The sequence below is a fragment of the Chaetura pelagica genome, unplaced genomic scaffold (assembly GCF_000747805.2).
Source record: "Chaetura pelagica isolate M959 unplaced genomic scaffold, ChaPel_1.0 scaffold66, whole genome shotgun sequence".
NCBI lineage: Eukaryota > Metazoa > Chordata > Aves > Apodiformes > Apodidae > Chaetura > Chaetura pelagica.
This window is the reverse complement of record NW_009953811.1, coordinates 1700714-1725766: the sequence shown is the minus strand read 5'-3', so window position 1 is coordinate 1725766 and position 25053 is coordinate 1700714. Positions and strand designations below refer to the sequence as shown.

The 25053-nt window shown below is 37.5% G+C and overlaps 1 protein-coding gene across 1 annotated transcript in view; it reads left to right on the top strand.

Moving 5' to 3' along the window:
* The window catches only part of SEMA3D (sema domain, immunoglobulin domain (Ig), short basic domain, secreted, (semaphorin) 3D), a 96786-nt gene that overhangs the window by 25628 nt on the left and 46105 nt on the right, over positions 1-25053 (top strand). Inside the window, exons 3-7 of the mRNA XM_010001256.1 lie at positions 7620-7682; positions 9215-9334; positions 13358-13451; positions 16771-16899; positions 22930-23072. Coding sequence (XP_009999558.1) covers positions 7620-7682; positions 9215-9334; positions 13358-13451; positions 16771-16899; positions 22930-23072 — 549 coding nt within the window. The remainder of the gene's footprint in view (positions 1-7619; positions 7683-9214; positions 9335-13357; positions 13452-16770; positions 16900-22929; positions 23073-25053) is intronic.

Here is a 25053-nt window from a genome sequence, read left to right as displayed (position 1 = left end):
AAAGAGTGTAAGAAGATAAAATGGTGTTCCAGGTTAGAGACTTCCAGAGACAGAGGTGATAACCTTTTCCTTGCTAGCCCTTGGAGGACTCTGCATCATTCATCTATGTAATTCTTGTTTTGAACCTCTGAAAACCTCAAAAGTCCATAACAGTGTTGGATAGACTTAAGTTTAAGCACCTGTGTAGACAATACCAAAGCTTTTAAACAGTGTTTACAGACACAAAACAACAGACAGAGGCAAGATGTGAAGAAAGCAGTATGTAACCAGCATGACAGCAATCCTAGGTGGAAGAGAGTGTCTCTGCTATTTCCTTTTGCATTGTTGCCATAAATTATGTTTCCATAAACATCCGCTGTCATTTTTATATTTTACCCCTATGTTTAGTTATAAAGAACCACCAGTATCCTGCTCTCTGAAAACATTTACTCATGTTGGGCTTTGAGTTTCTCAAAGGTAGGATTTGACTGCAGTCTGCAGTGATAAACATGTCAGGAGCAATGAATGCCATTTACCCTAAAATCCAGGTGTACAGTTTCCTTTTAGGAGAAACATGCAGTAGTCAGAAGTCTGTGGTGGTTGCACTGAGGGAAACGAAGTGTAAGAGCATTGCAGCCTTTCAAGGTTTAATCCAGTGTAAACGAAATCAACATCTGGTCCATTTCCTTTAAGCTTTCACATATGCTCATAGTGTACACATGAAAATGTCCTTTTCAGAAAATCCTGAACTATTGAAAGCACTGACTGCTTCTTAAGTTGTGTCAGAGAGTGCATCACAGTTAAAGAAGAGAACTTCGGCATGTAGAGATCTCGCTGTGTCTCAGACAGATGCAACATAAGAAGCACATTGGGTTCTAAAAAGAGGTTTCACTCTAACGGCCACCTGCTAGATTTTAAGCTACCAAAAGGCTGTGAATGTGTCATCCAAATATACAACTGATATTTCCCTTTGACTTCCAGTGCATTTTACTCAATGTGACAGCACTGTGAAAATAAAGAATGCCATATACTGGTACTGGCACTTCTTGCAGTGTTTTAAATCACTCTGAATCAATCCTCATACCCTCTCCCCTCCAACCCCCCATGACATATCAAATTATATCTTTCAGAGATCAACTTTTCTACTATTATGAAATAATCTGAGTGGGAAATTCCGATCAAATTTCTCCCTGATGTAGTGTGGGAATTAGTGCATTGGGTGAAGGAATACTTGGTGGAAGAAGGAAGATGTGTTTCAGATAAGTAAAAGAGAGTCAAGAATAGATTGTTGGCTTTTAGGGTTCTTTGAGTATTTCTGAGATAAAACTGTTGAAAAAAAAGCTAGGTGAAAAATCTCCCTCTACAGCCAGTCTGGTTAGGTTTCAAGTACAGGGAAAAATTCAGATAAGGAACTTAGATGTCTTAACTTCCTTTGTTTGCTGATGACTTTAAAGTATTGAACTCCAGAGTACAGCAAGTACAGTGGGGGCCAGTCACAAGAACTGCTTAGGGTAACCTTCCTCTTAGGATTTGTATATGTGAACAATCTGTCCAGTTCCCAAAGTTGTGGACTTCCCATATCATGCACATGAATGCAACAGATGTGAGATATTTAGAGAGCAACAGATACACATGCATGCTATGCTAAAATAGGCGCATTTTCCCTTTAATTAAAATACTCTTTGTTTTCAGCAAAATAATATTAAAAAGGCATGACATTCTTTCCAGTGTTTGTTGGGGAATTCAATAAATTTCTAGTGGTTGCAGTAATTTTCAGTGAAGTGACCTGGAGTCAGTATACAGAAGTGACAAATGTCATAGTTCTCAGGAAGCAATCCATGAACACCCACTCTTGTGGTATTAGGCTGTGATATTTGTGATATTCTCTTATGCAGCAGTGTGTGTCTTATTGGATCATTGTCATATATTTTCTCACTGCTCCTCTATCTTACTGGTTTTCTTCACTTTTAATTTTTGAGCTATGAATTACTAAATTCTTCAGGGGGAAAAAATAAATAAAATAATATTCACATGATTGTCATTTTACTAGTGGGAAAATTGAGACCTGTCACATATCATTGGACAATGGCAAAACTGGGATTAGTCTCCTGATTTACTTCAGTGTTTTTAGCTCATGTTGCCCTCTTTATTGTACCCACTTTATGGTCACATTGGGCTAAGTCATGAATCTGTTCTTTTTTATTTTTATTTTTTCATGCAAAGGAGTAGTTTCTCATGGAGGAGAGTTTCTCAGGAGTGTATTGCATATGCCAGTGTGACAATGGGGAATTCACTCATACCAACAAGCTTAAGCCTCAGAGTTAAGGTCTACACGATTCATGAAGACTTAATGAGCCATTTTGATGCCCAGGAAGCCAAAATTTTATTGCATGCCTTTCCTCAAGTATTAGTACAGCAAATATCTAGAGTGTAGAATAAAACAAGGGAAGAAAATGTTTCTTTTTCTGTTGCGTGTCAAGTAGCTGTTTGAAATCAGTGTATTTTCTTCTAAGTGCTTCTACCACTTACTCCTTCAAAATAGGAAGGAAGCAACCCCTTTCTTAATAGGTCTCAAATTCAGTGGGTGAGTGTTATGAGACACACTGATCAGCTGATGTCCTTCACTCCAGATATGTACATATCCTGCTGGTGCTACATGTACCACTAATAAAACACTTCAGGGTTTCTTGTAACAGAGACTGCACTGATAGAGAAGTGCTGCAGCACGTGTGTGGTGTCTAGCATGTGAGAGGCTCCAGTGAAATCCTCAGGGCTGCTGAAAGCTGTCGACCTCAATGGGACACTAAAGTGCTTGCTTCTGGCATGAGTGTGACTATCTTGGGGATATGAAACTGGAAGGAGTCACGTTGGTCAATTGGTCTCACTCCTTGCTATCACCAGCAACTACCTCATCTCACAGTTATTCTGTTCATAGCCTGGTCCAAATCTGCTGTAAGGGGCCTTTTGGGATTCTTCTTTAGCAAAGTCATTGCTACAGACCAGAACCTCTTAAGTCTGATGCTTCAGATTTATTTATGTATTTTCAATCTACAATCTATATTAATTTATGATCAGTTTATACCCATTTCCTTTGACTGTTTATAATTGTGGTCTTCATAGCCCTTTGATTCTTCCTGCATAGTATTACCAGTCTTCATTTGTATTAGTGATGCTTCCCAACTTTGTGTCATCTGCACAAGTTGCAGAGTGTTGGGTTTTTGCCAAGGCTACTGAGGGGTATAAAAATAGGACGAGCTCTGACACTATTTTGTGAGGAACTCCCATGAGTAACTTTCTACTACAAGTACTTTACTTATCAGGCCATTTTTTCTTGTAATAATGCCAATTTTACCAGCTGAGCTAATTAATTTCCATGTGGCAACTTAAGAAATGCTTAAGTAGACCCATAACAAAAAGGAGCTCTATGACATTAATGTAGTATAGAATTCAGCAATGCTATTAAAGAAAAACAACATCAGGCAGGAATAACATCTCTCTACCAAGTTATTTTGTCTTCTGAACCATATTGCATTTTAATCGGAAACTAACTAAAAATTTGTTTTGGAGCTTTGCAAAGGGATGAAATAAGAGCAGTAGGCCTGTAATTAGCTTGGATATCTTGTGTTCCTTCTCTTTTGTATGGTGACAATATATAGTATTTTCCAGTCTTTTAGTAAAGTGTTAGCTTAGGAACAAGATTGGATAGAGAAAGATCAATAGAGAAAGATGAAGAAAATACTCACTTGTAACTACTATTGATAATTCGTGACAGATGGCAACTGAAATGAAACTCTTAGAAGTGACTCCAGGTGTTATTTACAGATATATGTATAATGATATATATAACATTTATGTATCAATTTATGTACATAAATAATCTATTTCTTTTCATTTTCCCTTTTCCATTTTTGTTCCTTTCTTATAGGAAAAATGCATGTTAGGAAGATGGAAAAATGTTACGTTTAGAAATTTCTCTGCTCCTGATCTGAAAAGGACCTTTGTGGTTTTTAATGTTTTGTTTTAATTAGAAATCAATTTCCAGATACCCTTTAAAGTGACACCTTATCTGTCCTACGCTTCTGTACTACTTAATTTTGTGCTCCTGGGAGGTTTTCTTTCACTCTGCTAGCAGAGAACTTATTAACTTGAACTTATTAGGTGATTTTAATTTATTTCCTGTTGCTTAAGTTAAGAAAATATTTGTAGAATCATTAAAAAGTAATGGAAAGGATTTTTTTTATAATTTGGCTACAGAAGATAAAATCAGGAAATCATGACAGTAGCTGACCTTTGGAATTTTTATACAGTTATTTTCCAAGGAAAATAAACTTAAGAGAATAAAATAATCCTGTTCAAGTATATAGTTCATGTATTTCAACTAGTTACATTCTTGCCTTAAATTCAGTAAATCCACCTACCTATTCTAAGATTTGTCCAGACATTTCAGATACATGTGCAACCATAAAATATTTTCTATATAAAATTACTGCTCTATGTAATATGAAATTATTGTAATGGTGGTGTTGTCACCATTATATGTATTGGTCATTTGTTTGGGTTCTTTTTTCTTTCTTTAAAGGTTTACTTTTTACTTAAGGAATTTAGGAAAAAAGACTTTGTTAAATAAGATGTTACCATTGTGAAGTTAACACTATCAACTGAAAAAAAACAACCATGAAATAAAATGACCAATGTTAAAGCATCAAACTGTCTACAAGTTCAAATATTTTAAATATAAAAGAAACTACTGGATCAGCTAGTCTAAAGTTTTACATATTGCAAGACTAAGTGATTTGTCTAAATAAAATATGATACTAAAACTTAATCTCACCCCCTACAGAAAAGCCAACACAGATGCCTGTAAATAAGCACATGCATGTAAAAATATAGTGAGACCATTTCACGTGTGTAAAGTTACTTGTGTGTCAGTGTTTGAGGGAACCAGACCTGTGGTACTGTGTACACAGTATGTGGTCTAATAAAAAAATAAATTTATGCTTTCTTGTTCAGCATATTGACTCATTATTTATGATGCAATTTTCTAGACCTATTACAATTTAGAGCTGACAGTTTCTGGGAACCTCTCATTTCTCTTATGGAAAGGAAATAAATATAATTTTAACTGCCCCATATATAATTGCAAATTGATTTTAAAGTTGGATCACTTAGCTTTATTTTTATTGTCTAATGTTGCCTTGTAAAATGCTAAATCCTGAGGCTGTTAAGTAGCCAGAAAGTAAAACAATTGATTTTTCTATGATAATTGACTGTAATCAATTATAGAAAAGGGAATGTGTGTATTGCAGCCTGACAGGTTCAGCTTGTATGACAAACACTGTTCCCCATGAAGGAATGTGTAGAAGAATTGTGGGTAGTCAAGTCCATTAACACATGTGATGTCTTCAAGCAGATGTCTTTGAATGTAACTAGGCCTCCCAAAGAAGGATCCAGTTCCGTGCAGTTAGCAAGGAGAGCTGGGCATTTTTTAAAGCCTACAAGGCAGGTATCTTGTCCATGTAAATGGATGCCTAAACTAGTATCTTAAAAAAGTGGATGCCAAAATCTAAAAAAATCTTTAGAGGCCTCTAGCCTTCTCTGTTACTGATACAAGGATCTTAGGCAGAATTGGGCATAAAGTTCATGTACAAGAGAGCTGAAGATCAGATATCAGCCTAAGTCTCATTGTTCAAAAGTATTTGGAGATCCATGATCTTATGTTCCTTTCCAGCTGTTCCTTTCCATCAGTTTTTCTTCACCAGTGCCTCTTAAGCCTCAGGCTCTCCACCTCCTTAACCTGTGGCACTCAGGCCAGACCAGTGCCACAAATGAAACCCATCCCACTCTTCTCAGCCAGAGACCAGATGAATTCACTGGTGGTGGTAACTTCAGCTCTTCCCGATGGCTTTGCAATGTTCCCAGTACTTTCCTCTGTACTTTCTGGCATTAAATGCTGTGTAATCCAGACATAGTGACATGGCTGATTTCAGATTGCATTGTTGTACCTGGATGCTATCATGACATCATTGTGAGAAAATGCTCTGGGAAAGTAAATTTGTGCTCTGGTGCTGAGATGTTGTTATATTGCCTTATCTCTGACTTTAAGTAAATATTGCTGTAAAGGGTTAAGGTTTAAGTAACTTAAAATATGTTATCTTTACTAAGAGCTTCTAATTATAAAGGTAACTGTAAATCCACTTGAGAGGAAATTGATTTGCTTGCAGAAAGCCAACATATCCATCTTCACTGGAAAGAGAAGAGGAAGAAATAAAGTGAAAAGACTGTTTCCAAATTGAGATGAACACTCATTGTAGGTTTTGGATAGCGATAAAACTATTTGACATAGGGCATTTTTTTGCTTTCCTTACCGGTGTGGAGACTTAGCCTGTGTATGTGGCAAGCCACATCCTACAAGGTGCCAGCAGCTGGGTGAAAGAAAGGGAATATGACAGCAGTTAAGCCTTCCTGTGTGTTGTGGAGTTGTTCACCCTTCCCTGATGATGATTTTTTTTTTTCTAGTGCAGAGTATAATAGCTCTTTATTTTTATATATTTCTTTATTTAAGATTTTATAAAGTGTAATTTCAGACTCAACAATACCCTAATGCATCTGTGACTACTAGTAATCTGCATACTGGTTACTGGGACTGGAGGCAATTTCCTAACCAATATATGCTCAGAAATGGGTGTGATTTGTTGTTGTTGTTATTAGTAATGAGAAATGGCTATAGCTTTGTCTTGTCAACATAAGAAGGAAAAAAGGTCCATGTTTAGTATGGTTAATCTGGAAGATTTTATATTTAGCTTCTATTTTGAATTTAATAGAATCAAACATATACTCAGTAACATCCAATTTTGCCTGTTTAATTGAAGTCTATGAGCCAGAACCTAAGCTGTTGTTCATTGATATTTTTTAACTACCATAGTTGAAGTTACTGATTGTAATTTGTCATCTGGCTGCATCTACACCAAAACCTAGTTTCCAGAATTCTGCAGTGCAGATGAATGAAAAGACACAGAAATAATACATGCTAACAATTATCTAAGGTACATGTTTCTCCTCTAAACTTCTATGTCATTTCCTTAGTAAATTCAGTTAGTGTTGATGAGTGACATTTTTAAACCCTGTGCTATTGATTTCTGTCAAATGTGCTTTTTGTTCTACAAATTTCCCTTAAGCTACCTTTAGTTTTTTTGAATAAAACTTATTTTTATTTGAAAATTGGCAGTAACAACTACATTTTTTTTTATAACGGCTTTGCCAAGTTCTCTATACCAAATTAATCACAAAGGTAACTGCCTTTTTTTTTTGCATTCAATTTAGTTTCAAGATTACTTGACTTATTGTATCTTTGAGAAAAATATACAGTGCATAATGATGATGAGGTATGCTAGCCAGATCAACTAAATACTGTTTAAAAGTACATATAGCAAATTAAGAAAATAACAAAGAACAGGGAGGTTGGTTTAAAGCCTCTTCACTTTTCGTAATGGAATTCTGTATTGAAATTCATGTTCATTTCAATTTGTATGCTAATTACTTTAACAAGCATAAATCTGCTTGTTCATTCAAGGAAACAGTTAAACCTCAGTCACATGAAAATTTATAATATTAATCATTGTCTTATTGTGTATATGTTACAGATTTACTGGCCTGCAGCAAAAGAAAAAGTAGAACTATGCAAATTAGCTGGGAAAGATGCCCATGTAAGTATGGTATTTATATATTTTTTTTTATTGCTGTGATTATTGTATATCTATATGTTTCTAGTTGCACAAAATGGGCTAGGAAGCTGCTGTTACACCTTTTTTCCTGAATTAATGAACTAAGTGTGGTTTGTTTTTTTTTTTTCATTTAAAAAAATGACACTTAAGTTCTTTCTGTAGGTGTTAATGCTTCAAGAAAAAAAAAAAAAGTTGAATATTGCAAGCAGCAATTATACTAAGCCATTCTTGTATGTAGTAAATGCAGCTGAGGGATGAATGGACTTTCCTCTGAAAATATATCCCAAGATATATTCCCCTGAAATCCTTTATTTCCCATCAAACTGCTTTTATTTTCTTGGGAATATCCTGAATGTAACTTCATTATAATTCATTAACAGAACAGAGAAGCAGAACAGAGTACAAATTAACTTAATTTGCAGACAGCTGCAGTCAAGGTTAAAACAAAATCTCAGACTCATTAGCTTTTCCCTGGAACCACAAATCTTCTTCAGGAAGTCTCTTTAGGAAGTGAATTTAAGGTGCATTCATATATCAATTAAAACTTTCATATCTCTTTTGCATAGCACAGATTACATCATGTGTCTAGAGCCCACTTTAAATGTAAACATTTCCTGGCTGCATAGTTTTATTTATTTTATTTTTTTTCCCCCACAAATCCTGTGGTTTCCATCCAACTTGTCTGTTACCAAGGTGGATTCCAGCTCAAAATACTTTATTGCATTCTCTGCCTGAGGAATTTCTACTTTTTATCCTAACTTACTACTGTCCTTATCTTTACAGCAGACAAAAACTAAACAACACCTCTGCTGGGCACTGGGAAAATTCTGATACTGGTCTATATGGAGGATTAGTGCTGATCTATTTCTACACTAAAACAAAAAGGAAAGGGACCACAGAGGAGAATATTTGTTTTGGTCATAGATCATAAATATCTCCTTTTTGCTTTCTACATCATCTCTGCAGCTTGCCTCCCACTTAGGTGTAAGGTGGTAACTTGGACCTGTCCATTGTTTTTGTGTATTCCCTCCTAAGTACCTCTTTATATGTATATGTATTTATTCACACACAAAGCATACCTGTGGAAGTATGTTGAAGCCTTTCAGCACACCACAATTATTTCTATCATGTTTTTCGGTGTTAAAGGACCTGAACTGGGAGCAAAGGCAGGAGGATTGGTAGCCAGACTCTTCAACCTCTGCCCAGTTGTTGACAGAGGTTGTTTGCTACAGCACAGACTGAGCAGATATCCTTCAAACTGTGCTCTAAGCACACAAATCCTTGTGACTGTCAGCATTATAGCGGGATTCAGCTTGTATGTCTGATGAACTGCCTAGCAGATAGCCACTGCAAAATTGTAGCTGTCACAACTATGAACTATTTAGTAAATAGTCTCTGTTCCAGTAGGTTTGAGTTCAAATATGCCAGTACTATGCCTACAACATAATACAATGTATAATGTGAGTGAGAAGAATAAATGTGAAAATCAACTTTTCTCTTTGTTTTCCCAATAGACAGAATGTGCCAATTTTATCAGAGTTCTTCAGCCCTACAACCGAACCCATGTTTATGTCTGTGGCACAGGAGCCTTTCACCCTCTCTGTGGATACATTGAACTTGGAACTCACAAAGAGGTAATTTAATTTCCTCACTACTCTGACACGTCAAGGAATAACCCTCATCTTGTTTAGCATTCATCATAGATTGGAAAATATTATGCAAGTGTGTAAAAAATGAACTGACAGCAGCTTGCATAAATAGCAGGATAAACGGTGGATTTTGCAGGTCATACAGGAACTTGTGTTCTCACATTTGATATGTGCGTATCACTTTTGAACAAAGCACTTTCTTCAGCAAGGTTTAATACACAAGTTCTTCAGAATGACACTTTCTTATGATTAACTAAGTGAAGAGAACATTTAACCCAGATATCTTACTTTCTAGTAAGTCTTTTCCGCACATACTTTTTGCTTACGTACACACACATGCATGCAGAGTTCAAGATGACACTCATAGTTTATTTTTTTTAATGTATATATACCCTTGGTCCACAGAGATGGCTTCCTATTCCTTGTGTGTGACAGTAATATGGAGACTAAATTGTCTTTGAGTCCAAAGTCAGCATCTCAGGACTTTGCAAATGGTTTCCAACCCTGTCACTTAAGTACATGTTGAGTCTTCTCCATCACTAATGGCATATTGCTGAGCTGAAGTTAGCAGCTGATTGGTCTTCATTTGCTGGTGACAAAGAAATCTCTATCCTAAGTGGTAAATGTTTGAGACCTAACCCCAACAACAGAAGCATTTTGGTGTTCTGTCAAGCAGCCACTTAGTACACAAGTCTCTTTTTAACTCCTATACGTATAACACTTTGGCTATATTTGTAACAGAGGCTCTGTTCTCAGATGATGAGAGAATGTGACCTGTCTGGCTGCTTGCCTGTGGTGTAGGCTTCCTATGCTGCTGCCTTCTCTTTTCTTTGCGTCTCAGTGAAATTCTAGAATACTGAGCTCTAATGATATGTTATTAAATTCAACAACCTGAGAACTCCACTGGAGTTATTCTCGTGTATGGAATCAAGGGCAGATGCTCACAGAAGAAAACAAACAAACAAACAAAAAACACACAAAAATACAAACAACAAAAAAATGTAAAGAAAAAAAAATATTAATGCTTTCCCAGGCTGAACCCCATCCCTACATTCCACACAGTCTTTATCTTGGTTGACCAGCCCAGAGGGGCTGCCTGTGTTACAGAAAACTGAAGCTGCCTGAAATCTGTATGGTGGTCTTTCCCTTTTTTTTTTTACTGGTATTGTTTGGTATAAGGTGAATAATTGGCTTGCAACAAAATAATTTTGTAGGTTTCTTTGCTTCATTACTTTAGATATTTCAGCTGAAGCAACTCAGATTTTATATCCCTTGTATCATGCTGATTCCTTAGCCTGAATGATCAAATACTCAGCTGAATTGAACAGAACAGCTCTCAGCAAGAGTATAAGTAAAGCTCTGGTTTACTTCTGGGTCATTAGCAAGATGCCTTATTCACTCTACCATTGCACCTTTAACTACTTCATTTGTGCAGGTTGTTTTCATCAGACATTATGAAATTATGGATTTGGTCTGATTGTTCAGTCTGGCAGCCAGTCTAGACAAGAGGTCTGTCTCAATTAGATGTGACCAATTACCTTCTGAGAGGAAATGGATGAAGAATCCCTGTATTGTATTTCCTAATCCCCTCACTGTCTCCCAGTCCTCCCTCTCCTGCATTCCTCCTGTTTGCTGAGCTGCAGTGGTAGGTTGGACAGTGTTCAGCAGTACTCACATCTCTTCTGGTGGTGCATCTCTTCTACAGCCTCTTACTGAATTAACAGCTCTAATTGGCATGATGCATATTTTCTCTTTCCTTCTTGGGTCCAAAAGACCCCACAAGCACTGTCCTTGTGCTGCCTCTACAGATAAATGTGACATGGCAGGGAAGAACCACTGGTGTGAATTTGACACACAGCTGAAAATGTCTCCTGGATGTAGTAACTGAAGGAGTCCTATGTGATAATTCTGAGGACTTTCATTGAGGATCCATTCTGTTAGTCTTTTTTAATGAGAATGGATAATGGGTGTTTGGTAATCAGCAACCTCTACAGGAAGCTGTGGGATGCTTGGGAGAACCAGAGCCTGAGATAGCTTCATGGAGGCTGTGAAACCAGGCAGTGTCCTGCTGACCTTTGGAAGCTGCTGGTGGATCTGCTCAGTGGTCTGCTGGCCAGTGGCAGTACTGTGAAAATAGAGAGGAAAACAGTGTGAGTCAGGTGACTGAAAACCACAGCAGACACTGCTTTTGAAGCAGTACAAATCCCCTGCAGGATCACACAATTAAAGGGGATTAAAGTCCTAGTCTTGCTATTGCTGGAGTCACTGCCAAAAACTTCTCTTGGCTGGTGAAGGAGATGCTTGGCCCAGTTGGTGCTGTTGGCCACAGCTCTCCAAGGGATGCTCATTTCTTTGAAAGCTTTGTCCAAAGTGAAAGCAGGAGATTAATTCTGTGTGAATGCCTGGTAGTGTCCATTAGTTTGTCTGGGTGCAGTCTGAAATAGTTGATGTTGATCTATAAAACCTTCAGACCCTTGAGTACTGCTGGACTTCGAGACAGTCTTTCTTTGTGTGATACAGAAAGGATCCTCTGAGCGGCTCAAGGAAACAGAAAGAAAGAAAAATATCTTAATTTTTAACTTAGTTTTGTCCTTGGTGTACTTTGATCAGTAGCCTGAGAATTTGGTTTACCTGATAACTCACAGGTTTGGGGAGATAAAAAGGACTGTTGTTTGACAATTAAATTCTGGTTTGTATCAGCCATGATTGCTGGAGGAAATGAAATTAATGTTTGTAGATTGGAATTGATTTTCCTTTTCTCTTAAGGAGCTTAATTATTCAATATCCTGGGCATTTATCTTATGAGCCCAGAGAGTTTAGGAGACACCTCAATGAAATAGAAAGGTTTGATCATTTGTACATTTGGGGTGGATTGAATTAATGTGTTGTGAGGACTGATCCTATGTGGGCATACTTAGCTATCATTTGTACTTTTCATCCTCTTGAAAGGCAAAAGTATAGAAACAAATAATTAAAATCACCTCTCCCTTTTAAAAGTAATTGTTTAAATCATAGAAGTGTTTTGTGATTTTTTTAAGTAACTTCAAAAGTTATGTCTCTACAATAGATATTAAACTCACACTGATTTTTTTTTTCCTGAACCGTGGTGGAATTTGAAATATCACTGTAGGTAGGGAAGCATGTTAAGAGTGTTTTCGTAGGCAATCTCTCTTCTCTAATAGCATCAGAATTCTGAAAATCACATCTCTATACCTGCAAAGACTTCATTCCTATGAACAATCAATTTGCCTTCAGGACATACTATGGGTTTCAGGTTAAGCATGCTTTCAGGAAACTCATGAAAGGACCAAGTAAAAGCATCCATTTTGACAATTCAAAACTACAGCAAAACTTCAAATTACAGCTTACTACTGAGTTGTTGATTGCCCAGTGAAAACATCGTGCATAGTTTTTAAGATTTTTCTTTATCTTGCTCTATGCCCTTGTTCTGTGACCTAGGAATTAATCACACTGTATTTGGGAACTACAAGGAAGGATATATTGTGATATTTCTTGTATCATTAGCCTTGTTAAAAATAACAAGAGAGCATATGCTGCTTTCATTTAAAAGTGGCTGAACTGTGTCTGCCCCAAACATTATTCAGCAGTCCCTGGAGAAATTTGAGAGTCAGCCAGAATCCCTTCTGGGTCTCCTGTTGCAACACACTCTATCAGCACTTTCCCAAATAGAAGCCAGTGCCTTTTAAGTACAGTTCAGCTTTTAATTTGAGTAAAAATTAAAAATTAATCTTTTTTATTTTTTTTTTCTCCTGAAAATAATTGTATTTTTGGAAGATTTGTGTTTCACTATAAAGTGAACACGACATATTAAAACAATGAGTGAAAAAAATCCAGATATAAAACAGAGGCACAGACTGTAAACATCAATGTTGAGATGGCAGCTGCATGATCTAACACACCTTCACTTCATACGTTAACAGAACAGTTCGCTTAAGTGGGTTTTTCTCTGCAGCCACACTAGGGTAATGAATATGTGTTTTTTCTTAGGAAATGATATTCCGGTTGGATACTCAGAACTTGGAGTCTGGCAGGTTGAAATGCCCTTTCGATCCTCAGCAGCCATTTGCTTCAGTGATGGCAGGTAAGAAATCGCCAGCACCAGGTGCTCATTCCTCTCAGACATGCAATGGCTTTGTATGTGAGCCCTGGGTCAGAAGATTGGCAGATGACACTCTTGGAGCTCATCTGGCTTTAGTCTTGCTTCTCATGCTGCTTTGTGCTCTTGGAGCTGAGGGAGTCTTCACTCTGCAGACACCAAAGAACTGGAAACACAGCAACAGAAATAGACATTCAAGCAGCTGGGAAGTCTTTGGCAGTTGAGCAGGAAGGTGGTTTCATCCTCACCCAGTCATTTCTCCTTTAACAAGACAACAAAAAAAAACCCAACTCAAAAACAAACCCACATGGACAGACAAAGTTTCAAGCGCTTCTGGGCCTCTTGCTGCAATTATCAATATGTTCTGCCCTTTGAAGTCTGCTGACATCAACTATTTCCATAAATACATTTTTGAGGTTTCTATTTACTCAAGTAGCCACTTCTGAAGCTGGAAGCCTAGGAGCAAGATAGTGCAATCTGCCTGCTGTGTGCATCACAGAGCTGTGTGGTCTAACATTTGGTGCCAAGGAATGTCAGCTTGACGTCTGGATTTCAAATCACTATAAGAGCTACTTTTGTCATGGTTTGGTTCAGAGCTTTGGACAATTTTCATTTAACTTGTCCATCAAGCATATGAATGCAAGATAAGAGTGAAGCACCATGACGTTTTCATTTGCAACCAAAGAGCAGTGCTGACAGTGCTTTGAAGTATCGGTCACTCTGTGTTATAAAAAGAATATGACTAATGTTCAGTCTTTATTCTCAGATAATAAGATAGATGATTTGTGATTCTGACCCAGCAGATGGGGCAGGACTTCCTTTATTAAAAACAATAGATTAAAGCCAGGACTTATTCTTCTCAGGGACCCCTAGTACTATTTAGTGACCATGAAGTCTATTTTTAAAATAGGATTCTAGAAACTTAATTTTTTTTTTTTTTTTTTAAATGCATTAGAACTCCATGATTTATTACAGTATTGGATAATTTCAGTAGCACTCTAATGCTGTGACTGATCTTATGAAATAAAGAAGCTGGCATCTTTTAGCTAACTAAAACATGGTCTTTGGTACTTAAGAATTTTGGGGTAGATAAAATTGATGGTCTGGGTATTCTAGTATCTCCTCTCTGCCTGTGCCTGGTGTCAAGTTCTTCGCAATAATGTACAAGGAGCATTGTGAAGGGTTACAGCCCTGACCAGAGGATGTGTTCTTGGCCTATCTTTTGATGATTACTTTATTCCCAGAGCACTAGGACAGCAGGATAGCTCATGGGTAAGAGACTGCCCTGGGACTCAGGGGAGCTCTGTTCCCATCTCTGCCACTGATGAGAAGAGTAACCTTTGGCATGTCACTTCTCTCTGCCCAGTTTTATTTATCTGCAAAATGGGGATGAAGATTACTTGTATAATTGAGAAAACACTTTCTAATCAATTATGCTTATATGAGCTAAAAAATATTTCATTTTCACTCATTTGTTTTAACACAACGGAGTAATTTTCATTCTTTGTAGAAGTATATAATCTCTCTTTGAATTCTACGCAGTATTTCACCCCAAGTAAATTCCACAGATAAACTTGAAAAGCTAGTCTTTTTGACAGAAAAAATCACCTGCTCATCATCTATCTTCTGTTACAAATTACCACTCACCAAAACTGTTCTGGACATGACTGGAACTTGGAATGAAAGATACCAAAAGCCAAGAGAAGTGATGAAAACACCTTGTCAGCAGAGGCAAAGCAAGGATGAAGAATTTCTCTTAGCCCTTCAGATTTATTGATCACTGAGTGCCTGTCAGTTAGCAAACACAAATTACCCTGCCCATTTCTCATTATGACAAACTCCTTTCAGAATGCACTATTGTTTCTTTACAAAGGCGACATGCTGTCTGAAAGACATGCTTTCCAATACTGTCATGGAAATAATACATAAGTAACAATAATAATGAAGTTAAAAGAAAGCTGATAGATCTTTTTTTCTTACCAGAAAAGTGTTTGTGGACCATGGGTTCTGGAATTGTTTCTTTTTTTTTTCCCCTCCCTTGATCTTATTTTTTTAAAGTGCATTTACATCTTTTGCAAATGAAAACACAAACATCTGTGTTGAATAGTATTTATTCTGCATTCATTCTCAACAAAGGACTTCTCTCTAAAAGATCTTGTGAAATGTTTCCATCCAGAGTATCAGAAAACCTGGAGTAGAAACTCCTGGAAAGGGATTTTGTGTGCCATATAGCTTTTCACATTATTATAATATGTGAACATGAACCTTTTTTCTTTTTACAAACTCCAATGATTTATTGTTGCAAGTATTAAACAAACAAACAAAAAAACCCTCCTCCAACCAATAATGCTATCTTGTTATTTTGCAGGAAAAAAAAAAAAGAAAATTGTAAAATGTACTATGTGGTAAAAAAAATCACAGTAATGCTGTTACTTTGCTTCTTTTTAGAAAAGTACTGAGATCTGAAGGACAACAGAAAATATTGAGCAATTCTTAAGTTTGTGAATTTTTTCATTGCCCACAAACCTTGCAGAAGACTGAATAGTAACTGCCATTGCAACGAGCACATTGTACTATATTATAGATACAGTTTCCTTGTGAGAGAAATTCTGGCTGCCTTATTTCAAGCAAGATGCTTCATTTATTTTAGTTTGATCACTTGCTATGTTCACATGGTCACGATTTGGGTCGGTTGCCATATTGCTACCTTTAACGCATCACATAGTTGAGAAGAATTTCCATAGTGCTTAAAAGGCCATTTGTGAATGAAGTGTTGGATGGAGGTCCCCACAACAGGGAAAGGCCAAGCTACAAGCTTCCCATAGGGAAGAAGCCATCATGTTTACTAACTCAAGCCCATGAGCAGCAAAGCCAGAGGAGCTGTGGCAAGCCTATGACACAAAGAGCTAGCTTGAATGGATAGGTGGTTGTGTCCTTGCCACAGCCCCCAGGTTCATGGTCATTGCTCAAGGGGCAGGATGCTCAGATTGAATATACCTTTATACTCTAAAGAGCCAAGCACCTATTGAAGTCTGGGGAATTTACTTTTTTGAGTGCCTTAAAGATCTGAAAATTAGACCTGGACTCCTTCTCAGGCATAGAATTGCAAATATTCTCCTCATTTAAATGTGAGTAATTTCACAGGATCCAAAGTCCTACTAAAATGTAAGCCAATAATACTTTAAAACATTACGTTAGTTCATAGACCAATTGAACACAGGTGTTGTTGACCCAACAAAACACAAATAGTTTTAATTTTGTTTACCTCTCAACTGTAGAAACCCTATTTATTTTTCATTTGCAGACGGGTATCTTTATGCTGGAACAGCTTCTGATTTCCTTGGCAAAGACACTGCTCTAACACGTTCTCTGGGCCCTTCTCACGACCACCATTACATCAGAACTGACATTTCTGAACATTACTGGCTTACTGGTAAGATCCCAAACATATGTTGTTGTCATTTGTATTGTCCTTGCCTCTCTGAAGTTAATAGCCCCTTATATAAACATATGTCCACTAACTATAAATATAGATATTGTATCATGGTATTTTGGATTATGTAGGCTTTTTAAAAAAAAAAAACTCAGTGGAACAAAAGTGCACTTGAGAAAGTCACAGAGGTGAAAATGCTAATTAAGGAAAGAGTAGGAACATAAGACCTGATGAATCTTTTTGTCTTTAATCTATCCATCTGAATATAGTCCTGTAGTTGGAATACTATCATGGCTTAAATGCTTCTGTTTCCAGTCTTGTTGGAATATTTTTTATGAACCCTTTTTTTCCTGTCACTTGTTAAAAGCTGTCCCCTGCAGCATGTTGAAATGACAGACTAGAAATTCCACATTTTTAGGTAGGAGGTCCTTTTTTTTTTTCTTTTTTTTTCCCTCTTTTCCTTTTTTGAGGGGGAGGAATACCCTTTGTAGCTGTGAGGATCATTTTAAAACCACTAAGGGCACCCTAAAATAGCTTCCCAAGCAAAACACTGCTGTTTCTTGCCTGTTAAAAAACATCCTGAGCTAAAAAACTGGCTTCATTTACACCCAGCCAGTCTCAAACCACACACAGAGTAACATGGAAAACTTCACTCACAAGCTAACCCTGCTCAGTTAAAGCATCCCCCTTTTAGTGCCAACTGTCTTTAAAGATGTGGCAACACTGCCCTTGCATCAGGATGCCTGTGTAACTATTATGGGTGTACTGTAAAGCCAGGGCCTGCTGACCACAGGGTTAAGTTGTCTTCCCAGCAGACAACTCCTGAAAGGGATAATTTTGCCTTTTAACCCTTTGAGACCTCAACAAAAGAATTTTTTTTTTTTTTAATTGTTATTATTAATTTTCCCTACCCCTTTTCTCCCTTCTTTTAAGCTATTGCCTTGTGTTTCTGTCTAGATGTAATTCCATAACCTCAGGATTTCTGCTGTGTGATAAGAAAAAAAGGAGAAGCCACTTAAAGTAATTTTACCTTTCCAAATAGGAGCAGTCCTTTGGACAGATAGAAAATTCTGACATCTGATGCTGCAGACCTATCCCGCTTTCATCTTCTGTGTTCAAACCCTTTCTTGTCTCATCTCTTCTATCTCCTGTATCTCATTGCTACATACCCCTTGTGCAATGTAGACCATAAATGGGCTGTAGATTATATGGATGAGGAAGGGTCCCTCCAGCAGGCATTCCTCTAACTGTAATTAACCATGCAACTAAATACGCCATTTTATTAACTGACAGCCTGTTGATGCTTAGCATGGAAAGATGGCTGGGGTAGCCACTTTCCTAAGGGCTACTATGATATCCTAACAAGAAAGATTTACTGCAGTTTGGTCCTGAGGAGCACCTAGTGTTATCATTAGTATGGGTCCACCTTGATGAGCATTACAGGGGTCAGTTTCCATCCCAAAAGAACTTATAGCTTAAATATCCAGTTCCAAACATTTCTTCATGTTATTCATGATTCTTCATGAGCAGTTTGAGGCAAGGGAACAGTATAAAAGACACGGGATAAACTAAAGGTTTGAGAACTGTTTTTGTGTTATAGATTGGAGGCTGGCTCTGGGGTGTCTGCTCTTCTTTCTTTTAGATTGATTCATGTTTTATTCTGTTTTCACTTAAATACATCTGTATTAGTGAAAGTGTTTTAAATAGAATAGTATATTAATATGTCTGGGTTTGAAAAACAGCTTTGGAGCACAATGTGAAAATTACCCCACACTATATAAACACTGAAGACCCCATATAATCTTCAGGTTTACCTTGTTTCCAGTCATATAAAAAACTACAGCCATGCTTTGTCTAAGCCTTCACATACACAATCCATGCACTGTTATACTAAGAGGCATAGGTATAAACTTGGTCCTTTCAATATTTTGAAACAGTCCTTTTAAGGTTGGAGAAAATTTTGAGTGCAGCTCTGAATGATGGGGTCATTTCTGCAATAAGCCATAGGTAGCAAATATATTTCTAGTTTATTGTGTAAAGTTACCTATTACATACCTTTGTGCTTTCAGCTGATACTGGTATAAAGAAAATATTTATTTGATTTCATCCCATCTCATCTAAATCCCCTCTACCCTAAATCTACCACCCATTTACCAAATTTGTGTTAGACCTCCAGGAAAAGCTGTACATACTTGAGTAATTGTACAACTGGAAATAAATTATTTCCAGGCATGACTCATGTTTTACTTAGGATAAGCATAAAATGTATAACTTGTTTTTTAACAGAGGGCTAAGGAAGTTTTGCTGTAATGCATCTTAATATTTTTTTCAAATTTAGTCTTATTCTGTTTCTGGAAAAAAGATTATCCTTTCCTGAGGGAGGGAGGAAAAGACAAAGCATAAGGGAAAAATGCGTAGGATACCTTCCAGTTCCTTGCAGGGCATCTCTATCTTGACTAATTAAGACATGTCTTAATCTCAATGACTGAATAGCAGCTTCACAAAGGAGAAAGGGAGGAAGGCAGCTAATCTTTCCCATGACTCACGCTCACACAGGCTGATACTCCTGCACGCCAAGGCACTGAAGCCAGAGGGGATGCTGCCTGTGCTCAGACTTCAGCCCTTCTCCTGCAGGGCTGAGGAATCAGGCACTCCCGTGGGCTGGCTCACCCGTGGCCATGGCCAGGGACCAGGCACGTGGGGTTGATGGCCCTGCTCTGGATGGCAAAGCCACCCACTGGAACTGAGTTTGCCCCACTCTGGCCCAGCAGGCAGAGGCGGGCATTCCCGCGGTGGGATAACACACAGGCATGCACTGAACAGCTGCACATTCCTCCCTCCCTTAGAGGAAGCTAAAGCCATAGTTGGAGTGAACGCTTCCCTGAATTGCATTAATCTTTTTAAATTTTTTGTTTTTTCATTGCAATTTAGTTATTTTTGCCAGGGCAAAGACTTGCAGGCAATGACTTCTTTATATCCTGCGAGCTTTGGATGGGATTCAGCTCACTTAGCTGTAAAAGGCAAAACTTAGCATCCTGTCTGAGCTCAGTCGTTTTGGTTGTCTCTGCCTGTAATTTACAGAGAGAGGTGACATTTCCAGAGTGTGACTCACCCCAGCTATTATAGGAATCTGTTTTAAAATAGGATTATTCATTGTCACTTTCATCCTTTTGTCCCTCCCTGAGAGAAGACCTGAATAATCATGGGTTAGGAGCTTGACTTCTAGACAGTTAAAGGTAAATGAGTTGAGCGCTATCCTCTGCATTTGATCATGCCACATATTTCTGGCAGCCCAACTACAAATAGCTGCTGCCTCCCATTGGTTTGGGTTGCTTTTTCATTTCTTCATATTCTGGGATTTGCTGTCCTCTTTTTCTAAGCCTAATGAGTCTTACTTCTCTGTAGGTCTTACTGAGGCAGGCACGGTTGCACTGTCTAAAACAACTGCTGGCTTTAGAAGGGTGCGATAGCCAGCAGGTAACCAAACATGACCACACCAGCAAACCCAGAGCTGAAGAACTAGGTGTAACAGCTCTTCCCAGTGGACCAAAAGAGCTTTTTTAAAAAATCACGAACAACACCTAAATTAATTGTACCATCTATTGTCAAAGCACACGATGCTTTTAATCCCCTGTCTGGTTACATACAAAGTAGCCATGAAATTAGTATGTGAGAAAACCTTCTACTAAAGCAGTTAGGGGGGGTACAACTGTGTGTATGGGAAAACAAGCAGTGGTTTAAAATAATAATAATATAATTTGTTTCCCATGCAAAGAATCCAAAAACTAATTCACAGTTGATTTAAATGCATTGTTGTATGGATGGATTACAAAAGATGAGACAAAGATCTCACTTGCAGAACATAATGTGCTTTTCATGATCGTGATCTCTTTCATTAAATTTTTTCAGTCTCTTTGTCATCCTGTCTTTTACAGTGTATTTTCATTTGGATTTAACTTTCAACTTTAGTGCTTTCAATTGTGATTTAAAATCACTAAATATTTGTGTTCCTTTAAATTGTTAGAGATTCTTCTAAATCGGTTCCAGGAATTGGTATTGAGATATTTGGGTTTGCATTTGGTTTGCCAAGTAAAGCAATGAAATTTAACTTTAAAAAAACATATATTCAGAGTTTTTTTTTTCCTGTGAATGTGGATTAAAAAAAAAAAATATATATATGAAATTCAAAAGCATGGTCTACAGATATTTCATAGGTTTTCTTATTAAATGGCTATTTAGTGAACCACAGAAACCATACTGGAAATGTATTTATGTATTTATTCACACTTAGAGATCTAATCTTCAAAGTAGCCTTGCAGGCCCTGAGGGGTAATTGAATATTTTCTTTAGGCTCATTTTGAAATCCTAATTTAGATTTATAGAGCTTGATGCCTGCATCATTTCATTTTTCTGCTGACGCCATTCTCTAGTGTCAGAATGGTTTAAAGTGGAAGCAGCACTGTGGCTATTTTGAACCATAAATTTACTCTTCTGTCACCAAGGTGCACATTCAGCACTTACACACATCCCGTTTTGTCTCAAGCCTTTGACAGTGAACTTTTGAATCAAGGACCCAGTTTTTGTCCTGTGCGTACTGTAGAGTTCATGGTGAAAATTCCTCAAGGCTAGTATAAAGTAACAATCTTTATAAAAAGGACAAAGGAAGCATGAGGATACATTAAAAGCTGCTAATACTATTCCCCATGTATCACCAATGTGCTCTGTTTGCTCTGCCACCTTACACCCTCCTTACTGCTTTCTACTGCAGCCTGCCTGCCTACGGGGGACAAAGACTGTGTATTTTATTGCTGAAAGAATGTATTTTAGAGTCAAGGGTCTCTTTGCACCATATTTGTATAGCCACTTCTGTTTAAAGAAACACATAATTGATCCAAGTTCCCCCTCAGAATAGCTCATCTATTGTAGCACACTGGGGAATGTCTTAAAAAATCACTTTCTCAGGTATCTGGTTCACTTCTGCAAGGCAGTTTTGCTGCCTGCTTTCCTGCAGTCAGAAGCCCTTGGAATTAGTTAAACTTCTGGGTTTAGTGCAAATTTTAAAGAAAATAAACCAAAACCAAATGAACCCAAAACCAAACCAGGCAAACACAGCTGGTGAGCATGTAGTGCAGGACTGGAAATTATGGATGAGCGAGCTGAGGAAGACAGTGAAGGACATGTATTAAATTCTTGACCCAATAAGCATGCCTGTAAGATGCAAGCAGAGACACTCAAGCATGCTTTGGAAGACACCAGAAGTTGTATAATGGCTCAGCATGGCAAGGCAAGGCATGCTGTAGCATTTCTTGCAAAAAGCAGATTTAAATAACCCAAACAGTTCATTCTGATGATATTGCTAATCTGTTGTCATGCACAACAAGGAACTGTGTCCATAAGACTGACCAATGAGTTGTGGAGTTTGATGTGCTAACTTGAGTATCTGAGCATGGCATTGTATTGGATTTGGTAGATTGTAAGATTGTTATAGCAAAGAAATTAAATAAACTTTTAGCACAATAAAACTGTCATGTATATTGCATTTTTTAATCCCATGGATCAACAAACGTTCTTTCGTTCCTTTGCAAGTTGTCCCTAGTAAACAGCAGTGTATTTCTGTACACATGACTGCTGCAATGTGTAATTAGATTAATTTAAATTCTACCATGGGATTTCAGAAAATCTGCTTAGCTTAATTTTGGTGGCAAGAGCAATAAGGCAGATTTCTGTAGGCAGTATTTTGTACTGAGAGTTATCCTATTTTCAAACAGAGAATGATAGCGAGTTCTGCATATTTATGCAAATGGTAGTAAGATATACACACAAAACAATCAAGTTAAGTGTAAATACTTGAGAAACTAGGGTGTTTTTTCCTCAGAGTTAGTAAGAAACTTGCTGCTACATGTCTGTATAGTGATATTTTTATTTCACTGGAAGATGCAACATTAAAGCACATATTGAAGCAAAAAAAAATAGTAACAAGCATAATGAATTGTCTTCAGATTTTTAAAACCTTGTTTTGGGAACTTCTAGGAGCAAAATTCATTGGAACGTTTCCCATCCCGGACACCTATAACCCAGATGATGACAAAATCTACTTCTTTTTCCGAGAAATATCACAAGATAGTGCCACGTCTGACAAGACAATCCTTTCTCGGGTCGGGAGAGTTTGTAAGGTGAGGATTCAATCTTTTTACTTTATTAAGGAAAATAATAAAATAATAAACATTTGGTTTGTTTCTGTGAGAAATCTGTTTCCCCCCTCTGATCAGAAAGAGTGTTGTTACCCAATGAGCCATCATAGTTATTTTCTGAATATAGAATACTATTGCGGGCCAGTATCAGGGGCTACCAGCTTTGCTCTGCTGGCTTGAAAGGCATTTTGTTTAGTCTTATGGGGGGGGAGAAAAGATGGAGCGTTCCCCACAAATACTTGTGATGTCTGAAATTTACTCGTCTGAAAAATAGACTTGGTATTGACTGTGTACCTCTTTTTAAAAGGCTAATATGCTTATAAATTATAATCCTTCATCTAAACAATAATGTGTTGACCTTCAAATACGCAACAGTGGCCTGCTGTGTTTTGTAAGCTTCCAGTGAGGCTTGATTTGCTACAGAGTACACTACGGCAAGATGTTTTTGTGGTTTTGTTTTTGTTGTTAGTTTGTTTGTGTTTTTGTTTTGTTTTGTTTTTTGTTTTTGGGTTTTTTTAAAATGGAAAGTGCCCACTGAATGGAGGGATAGTCAAAGCCATCCCTTCAGCCTTGTTCAATACATAATTCCTGGTCATTACTGAGAGCTGGGGTCAGTCATTTGTTTCTGCACATTCCTGGTAATCAGTTTGGGGTGAGGAGAGGCTAAAACTGTATATAGTTTCTGAGTTACACCCACATCTGCCCTGAGCTTTCCTCCCTTGAGAAGAAGTAAAGTTCTTGACCTGCTGACCAGCAAAAGCCAGGACCTAGGTTTGCTGCAGTGAAAAAGTTTCATTTGCTTGGTGTCTGACCTCCTTTAAATGATTATTCCTTTCACTTTCATTACGCTTGGCTTTGCCCTTTGTGAAAGATTTCTGCCTCTGTAGTATTCATAATACAGACTCAGATTTTCAGGACCTACACTCTATTTTGAAGAAGAATCTCTGTCAATGGCAAAATCCTCTTCAAATTATGAGAAGATAAAACAAATCCTGCATATGAAGGTAGCAGTAAGCTAGAGTTTGCTGGTTAACAGCTTGCTCATTTTTTTAAGGTCTTCTTCCCACTGCAGCAGAAGTGTCTGTTGACTTTGATGTCAGGCATACTCTATCCATTCCTTTGTCCCATAATATTACAGGAACAGAAGCAGTCGGTATAAGCACTCCCATCCCATCCTTAGGTTTTCAGTGATCCACATACCTAGGAATCACTGGTAAAAGTCAGGGAAATGGAACTTGAAAGCTGTCTTCATATTAGTAAATTTAAGCCCTGAGAAAATGCTTATCTCATGTGCTGAACTATATATGAGCAACACCATCACAGCAATCACACAAATGCTACATTTGTGTGGTATTTTGTTCAGGAGCTTGCATTTACTTGCATGTTATGAGCAATGTGACTTGGCTGACAGTGAAAATTATCTTATTAAGAAGCCTGAAAACTAGCAGACAAATAAGAGTATTTGATTCACAGTAAGATGTGTGTAGAAGAGCGCCCATTGGGCTAATGAACACACTGAAAAACAGAGAGTGAACATGTGCATGTGGATATGTAAATCCACAGCTACTCTGTAGTCCAGCAAACTCCTAATTCCAATCAAGATTTCAGTGACCACAGCCATTTCACACCTCTGTCCTTGACCTAAAAAGTTAAGAAAACAAAAAACTAATTCATAAATCAATTCTCTAGTAGGTTTTTAGCCAGACGAAAGAATGGATAATCTTTAGTTGGGTATTTCACAGTACTGTGATTAATGGCAGAATGGAAACACAAACATATATGATTTGCTGCTAGACATGGTATTCGCTGATTATGAGAAAGCACTTAATGCATTAGGAGAAATTGGTAGACAACATTTTCAAGCCATGGCACATGAGAAATTATAGTAAACTAAGATATATTAGCTAGAGATCTCCATCATCCTTTACCTAGAGAAAAAAGGAGATAAGATATAATAAAAGCA